Source organism: Triturus cristatus, chromosome 5_2 (assembly GCF_964204655.1).
Source record: "Triturus cristatus chromosome 5_2, aTriCri1.1, whole genome shotgun sequence".
Classification (NCBI taxonomy): Eukaryota; Metazoa; Chordata; class Amphibia; order Caudata; family Salamandridae; genus Triturus; species Triturus cristatus.
The window spans coordinates 694000706-694023753 of record NC_140588.1 but is presented as its reverse complement, the minus strand read 5'-3'; the positions used below and the strand labels follow the sequence as shown (position 1 = coordinate 694023753).

At 50.4% G+C, this 23048-nt stretch overlaps 1 protein-coding gene across 3 annotated transcripts in view; it reads right to left on the bottom strand.

Annotated features, from left to right (window-relative positions):
• The window catches only part of OCRL (OCRL inositol polyphosphate-5-phosphatase), a 566508-nt gene that overhangs the window by 106637 nt on the left and 436823 nt on the right, over positions 1-23048 (bottom strand). For all 3 annotated transcript variants that reach the window (XM_085607761.1, XM_085607762.1, XM_085607763.1), the window contains one exon: positions 4232-4351. In XM_085607761.1, coding sequence (XP_085463887.1) covers positions 4232-4351 — 120 coding nt within the window. The remainder of the gene's footprint in view (positions 1-4231; positions 4352-23048) is intronic.

The window sequence follows — 23048 nt, the reverse complement described above, 5'->3', positions numbered from 1 at the left end:
GAGAGAACCGCCTGTGCTTCCACAGGCCCCTAAGGCAGCACCTGTGCCACGGTGTCCCACACAGAATGGGAATAGCGGCCCAACAGGCACGCAGTATTCACCGCTCGCAACCCAGAACTGGCAGAAGTGAAAATCTTTTTCACAAACTGCTCCAGTCTCCTAGATTCCTTGTCCGAGGGAGCAGAAGGGAATGCGCTCGGTGAGGCGGAAGCCTCGACAACCAGACTCTCAGGCGTCGGGTGTTGTGTGAGAAAGCTGGGGTCGCCCGGCGCCGGGTGATGGCGTCGTGCCACACCCTTATCTACAGGAACCCCTGTGTTAGGTTTGTTCCAGGTGCTCAACAGGATGCCAGTAAGCGCCTCATTGAAGGGCAGCAGCGGCTCCGCAGAGGAGGACGGTGGCTGCAACACCTCAGTCAGGAGATTGGTCCTGATAGGTACAGAAGGGAGCTAGAGGTTTAGAGTCTCAGCCGCCCTACGCAACACCACTGAAAAAGTCCCAACCTCCTCCGTAGCCACGGAAGAAGGGGAGAGAGTACCAGGCCAGATCCACTATACCCTCCATGTCGCCTTCCCATTCAGGCTCATCCTCGCATTGAGCTGCAAGAGGGTCTTCAGACCCCCTCCCAGTACTCCCTGTAACGTGGTTGCTGAGGAGGCCGGTAAGGACGAGGTGCCCTGGGAAATGGGACAAACTACCGACCAAGAAATGGAATCGGGGGGTAAGAGACCAATCCTCGTTCGGCGCCGTCCGTCGTCGGTGGTGGCGCCTAGGCCAGAGCCAGCGACACCGCAGGGGATGGTGCTGGCGTAGCCGAGGCCAAAGGCGGCGGCACGGGGGCAGATCCACCCAATGGTCCGCGGGATCAGAAGGCGCTCCGGAGGGACCCGATGGGGCAAACAAGTGGCGCAAGGCCGACACAAAGGCCTGTACCTTGTCCGGAGTTGCGTGTGGGCCTGGAAAGGGTGGGTAGGCCGCAGGCAGCAATGGAGGCTCCAACGGAGCTGCGGGTGAGTGACCGCCCGCCCCCTCCATCGCGTCCCACAATCGGTGAGGAGTAGAGGTAGAGCGACGACGTTTCTTCGACTTTTTATGGCGCCGTGACCTACCTGTCCCTGATTCCGGCGAACGATGCTGATGGCACCGCGACTGGTCCCTCGACCTCCCACGGGAGCAGGACCTCGATCGGCGTGGAACTGATTGCCGGACCTCCAACAACTTTCGGGAACGCTCCCGCAAAGCTTTCGGCACCATGGCCCAACAATCGGGGCACGCCTCGGGGTCATGGGCGTGCCCCAAGCAGAAGAGACACACGTTGTGCGGGTCCGCTACCGACATGTTCCGACGGCAGGCCCTACAGGACTTAAACCCGGGCATCCCTACTGCACCAGGAGTCGAGTACACGACAAAACAAGTTGTCAGAAACCAAGTTAAAACTTTTAACTAGGGGCACCGCTCTCTCTCGGATCTGTGCTGCTGGCGCAGAAAAAGAAAGAACTGATGTCAGCGCGTGTGGGCGCGTCTAAGTAGCTCCGACGACGTAATCTCGACGGCTACGACACCATCGAAGTACGCAGAGCCGTACGATGACGCCTACCGACGCGCAGGGGTACTGCTGACGAAAACTTTCCAGACCCAGTCTGACGCCTGGGGATATTCTAAGGTAAGGAATCTATCACTAACGTGTCTCTTTCAGATACTAAGGTGTATGATAAGTAAGCACACAAAAGTCATTCAAGACAAGATGGCGAAGCTGTAGGTCACAGAGCACAAAAAGTCCCTGCTTTCACATAGATCCTGCTCCATATCATGGGCTCAGACGCAGTCCAGCAACCATTGCACTTCCAGCACAAAGTCTTCCAGTAAGTCCAAGTCCAAATACAAGCATAAAAAAGCTAAATGAGACTAGACTCCGTTTCACCACTCCAACTTCAAGGGGAAGGCCCAACAGCGTTACTGAGTCACAGTTCAGTGATATCATTGGTCACTGAGTCGATTCCTCAGCTGTGCCCAAGTTTCTGGGACCACTGTCAACCCTGCAGCAAACCAAGGCCTTCAAAGAGGCCATGCTGCAAATATTCAGTGCACTTCTTGTTCCCTCTGATGCATCTTTGAGCCCAATGGAACTGCAGAGAGCCTCGGTCATGTTTCCACCAGGAGGTAAATCCCGGACAAAGTCTATCCCACTGGGACCACACTGACTCCAGGACAGACTTCTTCTTTGACCCCTCGGTCCACGCCAGTTCCAGCCATCCCACTCCACCGGCATCAAAGGATGTTCAGGTGCAGGTGCCCATGTTGGACCCTGAACCGATGTTGACCTACGAAAATACAAAGGCGCATCTGACTAACTTTGTGCCTCTACATGGCCCCAGTTATCAGCAGAGGCTCCATTGTATTTTGGGTTCAGATTCTGGCCCTGTGCTGGAGCAGGGTGCACCCCAGCATGTTTATGATGATCGTGAGGGCGGTGGCTAGCTTCCACCTCATTACACTGATTATGCCTTATACATTGCTTTACGGAACACCAATGGGCTTGACCACTCCCCTCTCAAGACCCAGCTTGACTTGCCGCATGTGCCACCAATGGAATAGAGTTCCTCATTCACAATAATGGTTCAGAGGACAGCTGAGGGGCTAAAGTTACATTTGCCTTCTGTTGAGACTAAAATCAAAATTTTGCAGCCAGGACAAGTAACATCTGAGCCCATTTAATTTCTTTACATATCCTTGTTCGAATGGACTTTTGCAAGTCATACAAAACTCTTTAATTTACTGCATCTATCATTGTTCAAATCATTAATGGATACTATTAACAAAGATAAAATCAGTCATAAATGCAAGTTTAAAATCAAATGTATGTCTGCGAAGAATTTGCAAAGAATTAACTGGAAGGAATAAACCCAATTACTGGCACTGGTCTCAGAAACAGCAAATCCTATAAAAGTGTGGAAAATAGATGGTCCAAAAAACAGTTAATCCTGTTACACTTATGAAACTCCATAAACATGTATGTTTGTGGGCATTCCAAAACTTCTCTCATTACAGGTTCAAACCAGGAAATAGTAAGATTTGTACTCCATCCAAGGGCTGCCATAAGTCTCTTCTTACTTTGGGAAGAGTAATGTGGCACCATCAGATTTATGGAATTGTAGGTAAAAGGGCTTTCTCTAGGACGAAAAAAAAGAATTTCCTGAGGAGAAACAAAAAGGTGTCCCCGCTATGGAAAGCACCACAGAGTAGGAATGGAATCCTGATGACTATGTCATATCACCTTCCAATATGTACGCCATAAAACTGAGCCTGGCACAGCTTTTGAGGTGTACCTCTGAACATTTGTGAATTCCTATAATTTTTCAACTTTCTTTGTGAAATTTAGGTGGGGGGAGAGAGGTAGTGTGTATGTGTTCCTAATTTTTTTTAATCTCTTGGGTACTCTCTAAACTACTTTATCTTAATGAAGACTCGCTTATCTACTATTACTTGGTTCAAAATGGCAACGGTACCCTGATTGAAATGACCTGTTTTGAACTCCTAACAACCATTTAGTTTTTAAGGAACCTTAATTGTACCACATTTTATAACACTTTGTGAAAGACTATTGAGTACCTGAATGAATAAGAATGAATAAAAAAAGGATTCATACAGTGCACACCACCTTGCAAGTCTCTTGGCATTTGTCATCTCAAGAGTGTGGAACAGAAATATATATTTTTTTTAACTCTGCCTTAAAGCTGATAAAAGCACAATTTGGGACTTCCAATAGAGACAGCACTATAACCTCTGGATTTGCAATTGTATCTGGGCAATATTACCTCTGAGCCTGGCTCCTTAGCACCCGTGCCAGGATGTACAGAGCAACAGCGAGTAAGAGCCAACGGTCGCAGCTGGCAGTATTTGAGTTCTGAAACACTGGATCTCTCGTTCTAACATCTTGTATCTTACAATAAAGCACTGAAAAGATTTGCATTCTGATGTTCAATGGTCCGGACATGAGATCATATTGTTATACATATATTATTGGCTAATATCATAAAATATTAACACTTCTAAATGTCTGATAATGTAACCTACTAAAAAGAAATAATGACTATGAAAGAGCAAATGTTTTCCCAGAGTTGTACTTGCCCAGGCACCCATTGCAGTTTAGAGAACAGCACTATTTTTGTTTACCCCAACAGAATATTTTTTTTTCAGCTGGTATTACAAAACTACCATGGTTCACCCTCACCTGGTGGCAGGCATATGTAAAAAGGTGATCAACCAGAAGCCAGATCTCTTTAGGGATTTTCAGCGGCCTCTCACCAGTCGCATCGGTTTCTTGCGAGGACATCTGAAGAACCAATTTCTCCTAAAATTCAGAGCAAAAGCTATGGGTCAAATCACTGGATAAAATGTATGCCTGCAATGTTAATGTGTACTTTACACACCAATAAAAGAGCTCAAAAAGAAGGCCCATGCCCTGCATGTAGAAAAAACCAAGTGCCTTCACAGATTTCAAACATTCATCTCCTCCAACAAGCAAGCAGACTTCATACAAAACATCACACATCCTTATAGGTAACACATAGTATTAAGAACAAGTCACACTACAAGAAAACTGCAACTATGTATTTCACAACTGATCAGTACTTTGAGAGTATCTTAAACATTGCCCTTGCTAATCAGAATGTTTACACATACTTGGAAAAATGCTGAGCAGCTTCTTTTACTCGAGACGGCGTATGCAAGCTTTGCTCACCTTATAACTGAACAGCCACCTTACTTCTATGTCAAACATTTTATGAAAGTTACATATTTGACAAAGTGAAAGCTGTTTTTAAGTATTTAGTGATGAACACTGGCCCAGACTTGAGATCGGACCGGCTATAAAGAGAAGGGTATCCAGGCTTGTCCCATTGATTAAATCGCTATATTGGCATAATCTGAATATTTTAATTGACTACAGTAAGAACTCTGTAGCACAGAGCTCCAAATTTGAAGTGGCAGCACAGTGATAAAATGAAGACATTATATGGTGAACAGATAAGAAAAATCCAACAACTGTACCAGGAAATACAATTAGTATAATCGGAATACAGTTCTGTGAACAATAAGATAGTGTAGTATAATATATTAAGATAACAAATACTTTTTGCATTACTAAGCCAAGGTAACAGATACACGACGCATGGTGTGCCATTATCAAAATTCATCGGAATTAGTGTCCATGGAAAAATGTGACAGAATATGTGCTTTTATATTACAATCTTTAATAAAAATGAATAATGTGCCTGGATAATGACATGGGAAGACAATGTGTTGGCGGAAAGTTAAATATGATATTAACTGTTTTAGCTTTAAAATGACCATTGGTAAGAAATAGATAAGAACACACATCTTACATGCTCTAAAGTATCTAAAATGAATGACAATCCATACTGTTATCTCTCAGAAACATTCTACCTAATAACAGAAGAAATAAAGCCATAAAATATCCATCTGATACTGTAAATTGAATTTGTAGTTCATGGTGCATTAGTTTGCAGAGCAACACAGGGTCAAGTTCAAATAACTGTGCTCTTTGGCCACATTTCGAAAGCTCAAACATTGATGCAAACCCATCAGGTTTCGCAGGCCCTCACTAATGGAATTCAGTTACTAATGAACAAGGTGAAACATAGCTATCCAACCTTTCACAGCAGCAAATCCACCCAACGCCCACAATGAGAATGGAAACTCACAAATGTCTCTTCCAAAATGTAGATAGAATTCTTATATCCTATGGATCAACATTACTCTGATGAATACAAGTGTCCCTACAGGATATGTATTCTATCAAAATCTATTTTTAAGTGTGAAATTGAGAAGAGAAACAATTAGAGGTGGTATAGGACAACGCTTAAGCGAAGTAGGACACAGGTTAGGGATAGACTGGGAGAGGATAAACCTACATCCAATAGGCACAATACATTCTATGAAGGCGGAAAGAGTGGTCTATGAAGCAAGAGGCTTCCAGAGAAGTTCCAGAGGGTGTGAGGACAATTGAACCTTATTATGGCTTAGAATGGGAGCCCTTTTAACCCGACATGGTCACCAGACAGACACTGTAGGACATCTGAAAATAGCCCAGGGGCAGGGATGCACTTAGATACTACAAGCAGAAAGGGGATAAGAGGGACAGAGGCTCCAGCTGCACAGTCCTGTAGCTAATGCTGCTGAAGAGACACTGATGGCGCAAGAGATGGCCAATTTACAGGACAGTTACTTTAATGTAAGTAATGATGGTAGTTTTGTTGATGTAAAGAATAAAAGAAAAAAACAAATATATATATATATATTTGTTTAAAAGCCTACGTACAATACTACTATACCATATGTTGTCATACAATTCAATTAAACTGGGCCAAACATCATTACACATATTTGGATATTTTGCTTCATGAAAGAACCCTTTTTTTAATACAGACGATGAAACAGCTGCTGCAATCTATGTATCTTTGGAGGGTTTTAATTCAGACTTACAATGGATCGACATGCAATTTTGTTTATGCTACAGTTCCAACACAGACTAGATACAATTAATGCAAGTTCATGAATCTTTCCAGTAAACAAAGTAATCTAAATTTGATCGTTGGTGCATGATCCTAATCTTGAAAATCTCTTCATTTTCTTACAGATGTTAACCCCTTGAGTGCCCCGCCCTTTCCACGCCCTGTGCCGGGCGTTTCATTAGCGGGCGGGGCTCATGACGAGATAGTCTCGTCATGGGCACAGCGCAACCGCGGCCCATGATGAGACCATCTCGTCATGGGCACTCAAGGGGTTAAGATTTTAAGAAACATTAGTTAAAGACACAGAATTAAGATTTGTGACTTTGCCCAACCATACCATGTTTATTTTCCAAACAGTTAATCTATACAATTGCTTGAGCCCAAGTTTGTCTTTAGCTTTTAATTTAGACGTATTCACCTGAGAAGTCAAAAATGTCTTGTGAGGGGCCTCTATTTATAGCTTAAAGTCATAATATGTGGATTACTTCTTCCAATGTTTCAAAGCTTGTTGACTGGATATAGGGTGATGGAGCATCAAACATTGAGGCAAAAAAAATATCTGAATGAGTGCTGCAGAATTCCCATTGGATACTGGGTCATAAAAATGTTCATCTAATATTGTGGTACAAAATGCTCATGAACACTTACATCAGTAATATTCAAAGTACGGCCTGGAGACCGCATGTGGCCCTCCTGACCTTTACAAGTGGCCTCCTAGTCAACAGCAGCACTTGGCTGCTGATAAATCACTCAGCGCTAATATTAAAAAAATGTTCTATGAACAAGCAAACATTTATTTAAAGGGTAATTCAAGCTAAAGCTGGGAAGTAACGAGTGTGTCCTGCACTGGTTAACTTTAGGAACACCTTCATTTTTAAAGACCTTTTGCAGCAAAGTGCACTGAGAAATATATATTTTTTAAAGTGGTAGATTTTAACCATGAATTTAGAAATATTCATGCTTTCCCCTACCCTGACAACAATGCCAAGAGTGAACTCCGGCAACCCAATTATTATGTGCACTCTTTGGGTAGCCTAGGTTCATATTATACATGAACAACATTATAGTTAATTAAATCAAACGCAAAGAAAGTTTTGTACAGCACACATCCTGAAATCCTGTATTTTGGGGTCTTCGTGCATGTGATAATGAAGAAAAAGATGGGAAATGAAGTAGAACAATTGCCTAGGATTACACAATTTGGTTAAGTGGGGAAGCTGGGATTAATCCTAGGTTTTCTGGTTTCACCTTCACAGCCACTAGAAGTATATATTTTGCTTCCCCTACACCCACCTTACCACCAACCCTGCCCCAAACTTCCGACCGCCACCCTATTGGCTACAATGAGGCCCTCGGTCCCATCACAGATCAAACTTTTTAGCCCCTGGTAAAATGTTTGTGAGTACCCATAACTTACATCATGAAATCTCTACAGGTATTGTGTGTAGATCACCACATACGAGACAATAAATTAGGACCTTGGTTCCACTATGGGTACTCCATGGTGAGGATAACAAAAACGTACATAAACATACAACAGAAAATAAAAAAATAAAAAAAATAAAAATACAAAGAGGTTTAAAAGGAGACCTTTAAACAGTGTATTTATTGATTTAAGCATGATTAAACCCTGATTAAAGGAGTGTAGAGTCCACTTCAACAATAGAGAAAACAGATCAATAACTGAATGGGCGTCCTGTGCTTTAAAGGGATGTACTATGTGCAGAGTCATCAAATGATGTTCAGGTACTGTGCCACTTCATACTGTTTAAAAAACATTCAAAAGTAAACACTCATCACTCCACAGAACAGAAAAACCAAGCTATGTTTTCAAGAAAACCAATAAATATGATAATATTCTGAGGTGAATTTCCCTGCAAGTAAACATTTTCCATACATATTAATTGTGTATACACTACATATATAAGTGAATTTACCTATTAGGTGGGAAACTCAATGAGCCTAGTTCAGGGCAAAACCCACAAACTAACATCTTGATCAGGAGCTTCCATAAAAAAAAGCCAGAGATTGTTAATGCCAAAACCAGTTTTATTTTCCTCCCACTGAGACTAACTCAGAGACAATACATCACAGGCGAATACAATATAATTGCAACTATATAACTAGAATAGTAAAATAAAAGACAGAGCTGCAACCTATTTGGTAACGGGATAACCAAGCACTGGCAAAGCCAATTCCGATGGAGTTTGAAGGCTGATGATGTAGGTTTTTCTTTTTCCATTTTAAACCATCTGCAACAAAAATACACAAGAAAAAAAAACATGCTGCTACCTTAATATTCCAGCTATGTACTTTGAGCAGAATTTGAACATGATCCTTTTTAGCACAAATGATAGGTATGGATCTAGTGCTGGCTTTGAATTGCAGCAGACTAAGCAGAAATATGCAGTTACTGTCAGTAATGATATTTTGGGTGGATACATAAGCTTTCCACAGATTCCTCACGTTACAAATAAGAAAGTAGACGGGTCCAGAAAGCCTTTTCCTTCAATGAATCTTCAGCACCGCCATGCGACTCGAGGAGCAACACTACATCTCTGGATGTCTTGTTTACAGAGTACATTAGGTACCATCAGGAAGCTGAAATCAGTCCGTGTAATGTTGTACACTTATCATCAAGACCTGCAGATAGGAGCTGAGAGCGCCACAGAAGTGACAAATACAACACATGATAAATCTGCATATCTTGGCATCTTATTAATCACAGTATTCACTTGTCGTGGAGGACAGATGACAGTGGTGAATTTGTCGGAATGCACAAGTCACTTCTTCTGTAACGATATATCTGTAAGAGACATTAGTTAGTGATAGATTCCTTACCTTAGAATATCCCCAGGCGTCAGACTGGATCCGGAAAGTTTTTTCGTTAGCAGTACCCCTGAGCGTCAGTAGGTGGCGTCATGCGGCTCCACATTCGTCGCTGGCGTCACCCATGCGCGCGGACGTCAGTTCTGTACACTACTTTCCGCGCCAGAAACGCAGAGCCATGCAAGAAACCGATAACTGGTGCCATGAAACTAGGGCCCTGAAAGGGATGACCTTAACCCAGAATCAATTCGCAGAAAGGGGAGGATGGGTGGGGCAGTAAGGAATCTATCACTAACTGATGTCTCTTACAGATATATCGTTACACAAGTATTAACTTGTGCATCTGAAAGAGACACGTTAGTGATAGATTCCTTACCTTAGAATAGATACCCCATCAATACCAACCCCGGTGGTGGGTCTGCAAAGAGATTACACCAGAAAGTCACGTAAAACAGAACGGCCAAAGAAGCAGTCTCTCCGGAATTGACGAACAAGTTACTTACCTTCGGTAACGATGTATCTGTAAGAAACATTAGTTAGTTAGATTCCTCACCTTAGAATATCCCCAGGCGTCAGGCTGGATCCGGAAAGATTTTTGTAGCAATACCCCTTGCGCGTCAGTAGGCGTCGTCTGCGGCTCCGCGTCCGTCGTCGGCGTCGTGCGCCGGAATGACGTCGGAGTACTTAGACGCCGCCCTTGCGCGCTGACGTCAGTTCTTATACATAGCTTTCCGCTCCAGGGATGCTGAGCCATGCAAGAGACCGACACTGGTGCCAAAAAATCTAGGGCCCTGAAAGGGAGAACCTTAACCCTAGATGTCGGTTCGCAGAACGGGGACGCTGGGTGGGTCGGTGAGGAATCTAACTAATGTTTCTTACAGATACATCGTTACCGAAGGTAAGTAACTTGTGCATCTGAAAGAAACACGTTAGTTAGATTCCTCACCTTAGAATAGATACCCCAGCAATACCAACCCCGGAGGTGGGTATGCGAACCAAGATCACACCAGAAAGTCCTGGAGAACAGAACGGCCAAAGAAGCCGTCTCTCCGGATTTGGCTGTCCAGGCAATAGTGCTTGGCAAACGTGTGCAGTGAAGCCCACGTTGCCGCCTGACAGATGTCCTGCAAGGGGACTCCCCGTCCCAGGGCAGTTGTCGCCGCTGTGGCCCGGGTGGAATGGGCTCTCAGCCCAACAGGAGGGACCTTTTTCGCCAAGGAATAGCAGAGTTTAATACACAACACGACCCATCGCGAGGTGGTCAGCTTATGCACAGCTTTACCCTTCTTAGCACCTACATATCCAACAAAAAGTTGGTCGTCCACCCGGAACTGTTTTGTGCGGTCCAAATAAAAGGACAGCGCATGTTTTGGGTCCAGACGGTGGAGCCTCTCTTCATCTTTTGAAGGATGCGGAGGCGGAAAGAAGGTGGGCAGCGTGACAGATTGCCCGATGTGAAAGGGAGTCACGACTTTAGGAAGAAAAGAAGGACGTGTCCGGAGGACAACCTTATCCGGATGAACCGAAAGGAAAGGAGGCTTAGCTGACAGAGCCTGGAGCTCACTCACCCGCCTAGCGGAGGTGATAGCCACCAGGAAGGCAGTTTTCAGAGTCAGTGGACGATTTGGACAGTTGTGAAGGAGCTCAAAGGGAGCGCACATCAGAAAAGTGAGAACAAGGTTCAAGTCCCACTGAGGCATTACGAATGGAACAGGAGGGAACATATGAGTAATGCCCTTAAGAAAACGAGAGACAACAGGGGACTTGAAAAGAGAAGGCTGATCAGGAAGCCTTAAGAAAGCAGAGATTGCAGCAAGATAACCCTTCAAGGTGCCCAGAGCAGAGCCCTGCTGGGCCAAAGAAAGAAGAAAGAGTAGAACCTCAGAAAGAGGGGCGGAAAGGGGATCCACAGCCTTTGCTGTGCACCATGCCACAAATTTGTTCCACCGGCAGGCGTATACCGTCTTTGTGGAGGGACGCCTGGCTGCCAGAATGACATCACAGACTTCAGGAGGCAAGTCAAATGGCATCAACTGTCGTCGCTCAGTCTCCACGCATGGAGGTGGAGGCTGGAGAGGTTCGGGTGTAGGACCGTCCCCTGCTGCTGCGACAGAAGGTCCTCCTGAAGAGGCAGTCATATCGGGGGATCGATGGACATACTGAGTAGCTTGGGATACCAGTACCTTCGTGCCCAATCCGGAGCCACCAAGATGACTTGGGCCCGGTCGCGCCTGATCTTCTTCAGCACTCTGGGCAGAAGTGGTATAGGCGGAAAGGCGTACAACAGACCGCAACTCCACTCGCGGCGAAAAGCGTCTCCGAGCGAGTGCCACCTTGGAAATTCCAACGCGCAGAACTGCTGACATTGCGCGTTCTCTTCGGTGGCGAATAGATCTAACCAAGGCTCTCCCCACTGCAGAAAAAGACCTTGCGCCACGTCCGAGTTCAGACGCCATTCGTGATCCATCATGCACCGGCGGCCGAGTTAGTCTGCTCTGGCGTTCAGAGAGCCCGCCAGATGTTAAACCACCAGGGTGATGCCCTGATGTTCCAGCCATGTCCAGAGGCGCAGAGCCTCCTGACAAAGGGTCCATGACCCCACCCCGCCCTGTTTTTTGCAATATCATATGGCGGTGGTGTTGTCCGTGAACACCTGCACGACACTTCCCCGGACAGAGGGAAGGAAGGCTTTTAGTGCAAGTCGGATCGCCCTCAGCTCCAAGAGGTTGATATGGAGCCGAGTCTCCGCCGGAGACCAGAGTCCTCTGATCTCCGCCTCTCCCATATGGCCCCCCCCATCCCAGGAGGGACGTATCCATCATTACGACATGCTCCGGTTGGGGTAGGGAGAGGGATCTGCCGCTGACCCAATTACGATTCGTGAGCCACCACTGCAGCTGGTTCGCAGTGCCCTCCGAGATCAAGACATGGTCGGACAGGTTGTCTTGATGCTGGGCCCACTGAAACTTCAGGTCCCACTGCAGAGCCCGCATCCGCCACCTGGCGTGAGGTACCAACAGGATGCAGGAGGCCATCAGCCCCAGAAGCCGCAGCACCAACCTGACTGAAACCCAGGACAAAGGCCGGAAGATGGAGATCAGGGCCTGAATGTCCCAGACCCGCTGTTCCGGCGGATAGACCCGGAACTGCGCCGAATCGAGAACCGCCCCAATGAAAAGGAGCTTTTGGGAGGGACTCAGGTGCGACTTCGGCACATTGATGGAGAACCCCAGCGAGTGCAGGAGGTCGGCCGTAGTCTGGAGGTGGGAGACTACTTGCTGGGGCGAGCCTGCCTTCAACAGCCAGTCGTCGAGATAGGGGAAGACTTGAACCCCTGATCGGTGCAGATGAGCTGCGACCACCGCCATTACTTTCGTGAACACCCGAGGGGCACTGGTGAGGCCGAAGGGGAGCATGGTGAACTGAAAGTGCTCCTGACCCACCGTGAACCGCAGGTAACGCCAGTGGGCCGGCAGGACGGGGATGTGGAAATAAGCGTCCTGCAAGTTCAACGCTACCATCCAGTCTCCAGGGTCTAGGGCAGCCAGAACCTGAGCTAAAGTGAGCATCTTGAAACGGTCCTTCCAGAGGAAGGAGTTCACGCTCCTGAGGTCCAAGATCGGGCGTAGGCCCACTTTGCCCTTCCTGGGAACCAGAAAGTAGTGGGAATAACAACCACGACCTACTTCCGGACCAGGAACGCGCTCGACGGCCTCTTTGGCCAAGAGGGCCGAAACTTCCTCTCGTAGAAGATGCAAATGATCCCCCGACATACGGTGGTTCAGCGGTGGCATGGCTGGAGGGGTCGTCTCGAAGGGGAGGGAGTAGCCCCTTCGGACGATTTGCAGCACCCACTTGTCCGACGTGATGGAGCGCCAGTGGAGCAAGTGATGGCGAACTCTGCCGCCCACTGGCGTTGAATGGGCCTGAAAGCTCTGACTAGGAGAGCTTCGAGGCGGATGTTGCCGAGGTAGATGTGGACTGACCGGCACGTTAACCTCCAGTACCGCCTCGGCGGAATCCACGTCCGCGACCAGGTTGGTTCTGCGGCCGGTGGCTGGGCGGACACGAGGAGGCGCCCCTTCCTTGGCCACGAAAGGCGGAAGTTTGCGGCCGCGGGGCCGAAAGACCCAAAAACTTGGCCGTGGCCCGGGAGTCCTTGAACCGAGCCAGCGCACTGTCCGCCTTCTCACCAAAAAGGCGAGTGCCATCAAAGGGCATGTCCACGAGGGAACTCTGGACATCCCCTGAAAATGACGTGGACCTCAGCCAGGCGTGACGCCGAAGCGCCACCGTGGTGGAAATCGCCCGACCCAGCGCGTCCATGGTGTCAAGTCCACACCGTATGGCGTGCCGTGCTGCATCTCGACCGTCAGCAAGTGCTTGAGTGAGTCGTGCCCGGGCCTCCACCGGGCACAAGGGCAGCACGTCCTCCACCGTATCCCACAGAGAGTGGGAATAACGGTCCAAAAGGCAAGCGGTATTTATAGACCGCAGCCCCAAACTCAGGGACGAGAACAGTTTCTTGCCAAACTGTTCCAACCTCTTGGATTCCCGATCCGGAGGAGCGGACGGGAAGGAGGATTGGGAGGTTGAGGCCTGGCTAACCAGACTCTCGGGGGTGGGGTGTTGGGAGAGGAAACTGGGGTCGCCCGGAGCAGGGCGGTGGCGCCGGGCAACGTTCCGGTCCACAGGGGGAACTGTGGAGGGCTCGGACCAAGTGCCCTGCAGAACGTCTACGAGGGCCTCATTAAACTGCAGCAGAGGCTCAGTGGAGCTTGCTGTCGGTTGAAGGACCTCTGTGAGGATGTTAGTCCTCACGGCCACAGCAGGCAACTCCAGCCCTAGGGCTTCGGCCACCTTGCGCAGCACCACTGAAAAAGCTGAACCCTCCTCCGAGGCCACAGTCGGAGGAGAGATGAAGCCAGCGTCTGGCGAAGTGTCCAGACCACTGGCATCCCCCAGTTCGTCTGCCCAGTCCTGTGCAAGTTGACCCTGGAGGGCCATAGGGTCCTCAGACCCATCCCAGTCGCCCCCGTCATCCGATTCCTCATAAACAGGAGGAACGATCGGAGCCGGACGGTAGATGAAATGGTCATCCATCGACGTCGGGTGCGGCGCCGGGTCCGGGGCTGAACCGGGGAACGGCATCGTCCGGAGACGGCGCCGGAGGTGGAACCGGTGTCGGCGCCGGCGGAGGAGGCGTCGTGAGGTCGACCGGCGCCGACCGAGATCCAGGTCTGGATCCCTCGGAGACCTGCGGCGCCGGAGCCGTCGACAGCGTCGGGGCTGGAGCCGCCGGCACGCGAGGTCGCCCAGTCGAACCTGCGGGGCCCGAAGCCGTGCCTACAGGCATCGACGGCGGAGCCAGGCCCCTCATGGCCGAGAGGAAGGCACTGACCTCCGCCGGAGTCGCGTCAGTCCCAGGGACCGGCGGGTATGGGGACGGACGCGGCTCCTGCGGCTCCGACAGAGCCGCGGGGGTGGGACCACCCTGACCCTCAGCCGAGTCGCGCGACCGGCGAGTGGAGTCCGAAGAGCGATGTCGTCTCTTGGACTTCTTGGAGGGCTTCGACTTACCCGAAGACCCCCGACGAGCGATGACTGCGGCTTCACGATCGGTCCTTGGACCTCCTCCTGGACCTGGACCGAGAGCGACGCGGAGCCGAGTGCCGAAGCTCGAGAAGCTTACGGGACCGCTTCCGCCTAGCTTTAGACGTCAAGGCCTTGCAATCGAGGCACGACTCCACGTCATGGTCGGGCCCCAGACAATACAGGCACCGGCGATGGTGATCCGTCACCGACATCAGGCGATGACAGGCGTCACAGGCCTTGAAACCAGGCATCCTACTGGCACCAGAGTCGAGTCAATAGGCCAAAAGATGACAAAAAAGTTAGTCAAAAAATGACTAGGGGTAAGCTCTTCCCGGATCGGCACTTACTGGCGTGGAAAAAAGAAGAACTGCGTCAGCGCGCGAGGGCGGCGTCTAAGTACTCCGACGACGTCATTCCAGCGCACGACGCCGACGACGGACGCGGAGCCGCAGACGACGCCTACCGACGCGCAAGGGGTATTGCTACAAAAATCTTTCCGGATCCAGCCTGACGCCTGGGGATATTCTAAGATGAGGAATCTAACTAACGTGTTTTTTTTAGATTGTCAAGGCAGTAATGCTTAGTAAACGTGTGCAGCGTGGCCCACGTAGCTGCCTGACAAATATCCTGCAAGGGAACGCCGTGTCCCAAGGCAGTAGTGGCTGCCGTTGCCCTGGTAGAATGGGCACGCAGCCCCACAGGAGGCTCCTTCGTAGCCAACGAGTAACACGCTTTGATGCACAGAACGACCAGCCGAGGGATGGTCAGTTTGTGCACAGCCCGACCTTTTTTGGCGCCCACGTAGCCAACAAAGAGCTGGTCATCCACCCGGAACTGCCGTGTGCACTTCAGATAGAACGAGAGCGCACGTTTTGGGTCCAGACGGTGGGACATTCTTGCTCTTTCGAGGGATGCGGAGGCGGAAAGAAGGTGGGCAAGGTGATGGTCTGCCCGATGTGGAAGGGTGTGACAACCATTGGCAAAAAAGAAGGACGGGTCCTTAAAACCACCTTGTCCGGATCAACAGAAAGGAAAGGAGGTTTAGAAGAAAGAGCATGGAGCTCACTACCAGGAAAGCCGTTTCGAGAGTGAGAAGACGTAAAGGACAGTTATGATGGGGCTCAAAGGGAGCGCACATCAGATAGGTCAAGACAAGATTTATGTCCCATTGAGGCATTAAGAAAGGCACGGGGGGAAACGTGTGCATAAGGCCCTTCCGGAAACGGTTAACAACCGGAGACTTAAAAGAGAAGGCTGATCTGGAAGCCTTAGAAAGGCGGATATGGCCGAAAGATAACCTTTGACAGTGCCCAGAGCAGAGCCCTGCTGGGCCAAGGATAGTAGGAACAGAAGGACCTCAGAAAGAGGGGCTGAAAGGGGATCCACAGACTTCGCTGTGCACCACGCCACAAACTTGTTCCACCGGCAGGCGTACACCGTCTTAGTGGATGGACGCCTGGCTGCCGGAATGACATCACAGACTTCGGGAGGAAGATCGAAAGCTGTCAACTGTCGCCGCTTTATCTCCATACATGGAGGTGGAGGCTGGACAGGTTCGGGTGGAGGACGGTCCTCTGCTGCTGCGACAGAAGATCCTCCCGAAGAGGCAGATGGATCGGGGGATCTATTGCCATGCTGAGTAGCTCGGGATACCAGTATCTTCTTGCCCAGTAAAGAGCCACAATGATGACTTGGGCCCGGTTGCGCCGAATCTTCTTCAGAACTCTGGGCAGAAGTGGTATAGGCGGAAAGGCGTACAATAAACAGCAACTCCACTCGCGCCGAAAAGCGTCGCGGAGCGAGTGCCGCCTTGGAAATTCCAACACGCATAACTGATGACATTGCGCATTCTCTTCGATGGCCAATAGATCTAACCAAGGTTCTCCCCACTGTAGAAAGAGACCTTGCGCCCCGTCCGAGTGCAGACGCCATTCGTGATCCATCAAGCACCAGAGGCTGAGTTCGTCCGCCCTGGCGTTCAGAGAACCTGCCAGGTGTTGAACCCCCAAGGTAATACCTTGATGTTCCAGCCATGTCCAGAGGCGCAGAGTCTCCTAACATAGGGTCCACTACCCCACCGCTCCCTGTTTGTTGGAATACCACATGGCGGTGGTGTTGTCCGTGAACACCTGCACCACACTTCCCCGGACAGAGAGAAGAAATGCCTTCAGTGCAAGTTGGATCGCCCGCAGCTCCAAATGGTTGATATGGAACCGGGACACCGCCGGAGACCAGTGTCCTCCGATCTCTGCCTCTCCCAAGTGGCCTCCCCATCCCAAGAGGGACACATCCGTCACCACATTGTGCTCAGGTTGGGGAAGGGAGAGGGATCTGCCATTGACCCAATCGCGATTCGTGAGCCACCACTGCAATTGTTGTGCAGTGCCCTCCGAGATCTGGACATGATCGGACAGGTTGCCCTGATGCTACGCCCACTGGAACTTCAGGTCCCACTGCAGAGCCCGCATATGCCATCTGGCATGTTGCACCAGCAGGATGCAGGAGGCCAGTAGGCCCAGGAGCCGGAGGGTCATCCTGACTGAAACCCGGGATAGAGGCTGACATATTGGAATCATAGTCTGAATATCCCAGACTCGCTGCTCGGGAGGATAAACCCGAAATTGCGTCGAATCCAGAACCGCTCCTATGAAGGGGAGCTGCTGAGAGGGACTCAGGTGTGACTTCGGCACGTTGATGGAGAACCCCAGCAAATGCAGGTGATCGGCCGTAGTCTGAAGGTGTGAGATGACTGTTTGGGGCGAGCCCGCCTTCAACAACCAGTCGTCGAGGTAGGGGGAAGACGGACACCCCTGACCTGCGCAGATGAGCTGCGACCACCGCCATCACTTTCGTGAACACAAGAGGGGCGCTGGTAAGGCCGAAGGGGAGCACGGCAAATTGAAATTGCTCGTAGCCTACTGTGAACCGCAGGTAACGCCGGTGGTTGGGAGGACGGGGTGTGAGAATATGCGTCCAACGCTACCATCCAGTCTCCAGGGTAGAGGGCAGCCAAGACCTGAGCCAGAGTCAGCATTTTGAACTTCTCCTTCCGGAGGAAGCGGTTGACGTTCCGGAGGTCCAGGATGGGATGCAGACCCCCTTTGTCCTTCTTGGGGACCAGAAAGTAGTGGGAGTAACAACCACTCCCTACTTCCGCCACCAGAACGCACTCGATGGCCCCCTTGGCCAAGAGGGTCGTAACTTCCTGCTGGAGAGTCGCCAAGTGACCCCCCTACATGCGGCAGTAATGAGGTGGCATGGCTGGAGGGGTGGACTGAAAGGGAAGGGAATAACCCTTGCGGATGATCTGCAGCACCCACGTGTCCGATGTGATAGCGTGCCAGTGGGGGAGGTGATGGCGGATCCTGTCTTAGGAAAGTTTGGAGGCAGAAGCTGCGGGGCGGAGGTGGATTGACCCCCACGCTGATTCCCAGACCCACCCCTGCGGAAGCCGCGTCCGCGCTGCAGTTGGTTCTGCACAGGCTTGCTGAAGGAACGTGCCTGGGCGCCCCTGCCGTTGCCACGAAAGGAACGAAAACCAGGAGTGGCTAGGCTTTTTGTGGAAAGACCTAAGGACTTGGCCGTAGCCCGCAAGTCCTTATAATGCTCCAGCGCACTGCCGGCCTGATCGCCAAACAGGCGGGTGCCATCAAAGAGCATGTACATGAGTGAGCTTTGCACATCTGGCGAGAACCCGGTAGATCTCAACCAGGCGTGGCGACGAAGCGCCACAGTCGTAGACTCTACCTAGTGAGTCTGCGGTGTCCAAACCACACCGAACGGCAAACTTAGCCGCATCCTTACCCTCGGCAACAGCTTGAGACCGCACAGCTTGAGCCTCTGCAGGACACTGAGGCAACACCTGTGCAACGGCATCCCACACCGCGTGGGAATAGCGGCCCAAGAGGCATGCGGTGTTCACTGACCGCAGCCCTAAGCTGGCCGAAGAGAACAACCGCTTGCCAAACTGCTCCAGCTTCTTAGAGTCCTTATCCAGCGGAGCCGAGGGAAAGACACTCTGGGACGTCGAAGCTTGGATGACCAGGCTCTCGGGCGTAGGATGAGTGGTCAGAAAGGCAGGATCACCCGGCGCCAGGCGATGACGCCTGGCGACATTCTTATCCACCGGGGCCCCTGTGGCTGGCCGCGACCAAGTGCCCAGCAAGACGTCAGTGAGGGCGTCGTTAAATGGCAGCAGGGGCTCCGACGAAGTGGATGCCATCTGGAGCACCTCAATGAGGAGATTAGTCTTCAGGGCCACCGTAGGGAGATCAAGGTGGAGGACCTCAGCGGCCCACGAAGCACCATCGTGTACGAGGCGCCCTCCTCCATGGTAGGTGGAGAAGAGGCAAACCCCGGGTCAGAGGAAAGATCAAGGCCGCCGGCCTCCTCTAACTCGTCCGCCCAGTCCTGCTCGGAGTCACACTGATGAGCAAGCGGGTCCTCGGACCCCTCCCAGTCACCCTCTACCTCCGCCGCATGCGGGACAGGCTGCGATTGCAGGGCAGGGACCCGGAAAGGAACAAACGGCATCAGGAACGGCGTCGGACGGGGCCGAATTGGCGCTGTATCCAAGTGCGGATCCCAGGTAGGAACTAATGTGTCCGAGAACCTGGGCAGGGGCCGGATCAATGGTACCCACTGCGGCGGTGGAGGCGGAGCCGAGGGCAGCGCCGGAGCCCGCAGTGCCGGACCTTGTGGCGCCGTGGCCGGAGGCGCAGGATCCAGCGGCACCGGGGCGGGAGCCGCCGGCCCGACAGGATCCAGACACGAGACCACGGGCCCGAGGGCGCACCGGCGGGAGCCCGAGGCCTAAACAGGCGGTCCAAGGTGGCAAGAAATTCTTGCACCTGAGCGGGAGTCGCCGACGGACCCGGGTAAGGTGGGTAGGCCGCGGGACTCCCAGGCTCCGAAGGAGCCGCAGGGGAAGAACCCCTGTCCCCCTCGTCCGCATCCAGGGGTCGACGGGGGGACGTCGGAGAGCGACAATGCTTTTTCGACTTCTTTTTGTGTCGTCTCTTACCCGAATCCGAGGGTGAAGACTTGGAGCCCGAGGAGCGATGATGGTGGCCCCGCGAGCGTTCCCTGGAGCGGCCCCTGGACCACGAACAGTGCGGGGACAAGTGCCGGACCACAAACCGCTTCCGGCGCCGCTCCCTCAAGGCCTTCGGGGCCATGGCCAAACAGTCCATGCAGGCCCGAGAGTCGTGGTCGCACTCCAGGCAGTAGAGACAGATGTCGTGGGGGTCCGCCACCGACATATTGCGCCGGCAGGCCCCACAAGACTTAAGACCAGGCTTCCCTACGACACCAAATTCAAATTTACAGGAGACAAAAAGTCTCAAAAAGATAGTCAAAAAGTGACTAAGGAACGTGCTCTAACCGGATCTGCACTTACTGGCGCGGAAAAAGGAAGAACTGACGTCAGCGCGCATGGGTGGCACCTAAGTAGTCTCCGTGACGTCATCTCGGCGCATACGACGCCAGCGATGGACGCAGAGCGGCACGACACCACCTACTGACGCGCAGGGGTACTACTAACGGAAAAACTTTCGGGATCCAGTCTGACGCCTGGGGATATTCTAAGGTAAGGAATCTATCACAAACGTGTGTCTTTCAGATACTATGTATACACCAGACAGATTGTTAATCAAAGTGAGTAAAGTTTTCTTCTGATGGATACATCTTCCTGTCAATGTCTCACCTTATGAATGCCTTCGAAAGAAGCGTCTCCCTGCCAGCTGAGATGGAGTCATGTCAGTTAACCAAGGAAATCATGCAACACAGTTGAGACAAAGTACCAATTGCTACATGCCTGAGACATGAGGCAACAATGTTTGGAAACGTATGCAAGGACGACCACACAGGGTCTGCTTTAAGGATGTCATTTGGCCTACGAGACCACGCAAGTGCCATATAGAAGGACACGTGGAAAGAACTATGAAAGCAGCCACACCAGTGGAGTGAACACAAATGTCCTATGAGGTGCTAATCAAAATAGTGGGATTGGTCAACGCCTAGCTCTTCTTCGTCAAGCTCACAAAAACTGATCGTCCACTCTGCCTGTCAAGTGCGGTAGGAAACTGCATGCTTGGAGTCCAGTATATACTGTCATTCCTTCTCCTTTGCTGGATGCAGAGGAGCAAAGAATGCTGGAAGAGGTATGGACTGCACCATATAAAATATTATACAACCTTAGGTAAGAAAGATGGGCAGGCGCAAATGGCTTATTCGAACAGAACTGAAATGAACTGTAAGGGCCTGAAGTTCTCCAACCCAGGGCACAGAAGTTATAATTGCCAACAAACTGTTTTCAGCTTTACGATCTAATCCAGGCAACCCATGCATCGTCTTGAACTGAAAAGCCATCAAGATAGTCAAAACAAGATTTAACTCTCACTAAGGAGGAAAAAACCAAGATGGAGGTATCTGGTAAAAACAAATCTTTCGGAAAACGTGCCACAAGAAGGTTGATCAGGAAGGGAAAACACCAGACACAGCTACTTTAGATCATTTTATTATAGCCATCACGATACCATGCTGTACAAAGGACAATTCAATCCCCAAGACATCGGACAATCAAGATTTGAAAGAGTCAAGGCCTTCTGAATCTCATCACTGCACAAATCTGTCTGTTCCAACGGCATATAGTTAGGGTTTGGTAACAGACTTCTGGGTCACCACAATGAAGTCTGCAATCGTAAAGATAAAAAAACATTGATTGTTGCTGGCACTGCTCAATCTTCATATGTGCAGTTGCAGTGTCTCAGACTGAGTTTGAGGACCAGACCATACTTCTGAGAGAACAGGCTTGCTCTGCTTAGAGGGGAAAAATTAGCTGACTGAGTGCTAAAGAGATCGGTGTACCAAATTCTCCTCAAACATTCTGGAGGAATCAGAATCTGCTGTGCCTAATCGGCCTGCACTTTTAATCAATACTACGGACAACAGAATGCTTGATGGAAATGCATACAACTGGACCTATGACTAGCTGAACCTGAAGGCGTACATAAGGGAGCCTTTCAGTAGAGAATGTATGGCACGATAATGAGGACACTTCCAGATCTGGACTGTGGTGAACAGCTACACAAAAGGAAACCCCCATTCTAGTGAGGTTTTCTTTGATCATCTCCGGTTGCAGCTTCCACTCTTAGTGCTCCAGTAAGAGGCAACTGACACCAGTTGCCCTCACAGTGAGGGAAGTTTCCAGGTGAGCCGCCACTAAATAAATTACCCGCCTCTGTACCTACTTCCATAGGTGAAACGTCTTCCAACGTAGGGTCAGTGACCCAGTCTCAACCTGTTGATATAACAGACGTTGGTGGTGTTATATATCAGAATCTGGACAGTACCCCGAGATAGAAGGAAGACCTTCAGGGCAAAGCAGACTATCCAAATCTCAAGCACATTTATGTGCAAGAGCCGTTGTATCCTCTCATTGCCCAAACGAGCACACCAGCCCATTGATGAGACCTAAATGACATCAGTAACTTAAGCTATGGTGTGGTAAAGGGTAACCCCCAAGAAGGATTGAAGGGTCTATACACCAGTGCATATCTTGATGCTCCAACTGGAAGATCTGCACCCGAGACAGGAGGTTCCCATTCTTTTGTAATAACTGCCTCCTCACACTCCACTGTAGGGACCGCACCCACCATCTCACATGACTCAGCAACCTAAAGCAAGAGGCCATGAGACCTAGCAGGTGCAATACCTAAAGCTTGGGATCTGACCCGGAGTCAGACAGGCCAAAATCATCACCCAAATATCTGCTATCCTCAGGAGGAGGGTAGGCCTTCATAAGGCTTGTGTCAAGCATTATCCCCAAAAAAGTCAGCATTTATAAGGCAATCAGGTGGGAAATATGGATGCTTATGGCCAATCCCAGATCATGGAGAATACTCATTGTCCGCTAGAGATACTCCTAGGCCAGCTCCAGAGACAGCTTTCACAAGACAGTCATCCAAGTACAGAAATGCAAGGACCCCTGATCTCTGCAGCGATGGCTGGCACCTTCCTAAAGACACATGGTCCATTGACAGTCCAAAATGTAGGACCGCAAACTGAAAATGTTGAGAACCCACCTGAGTG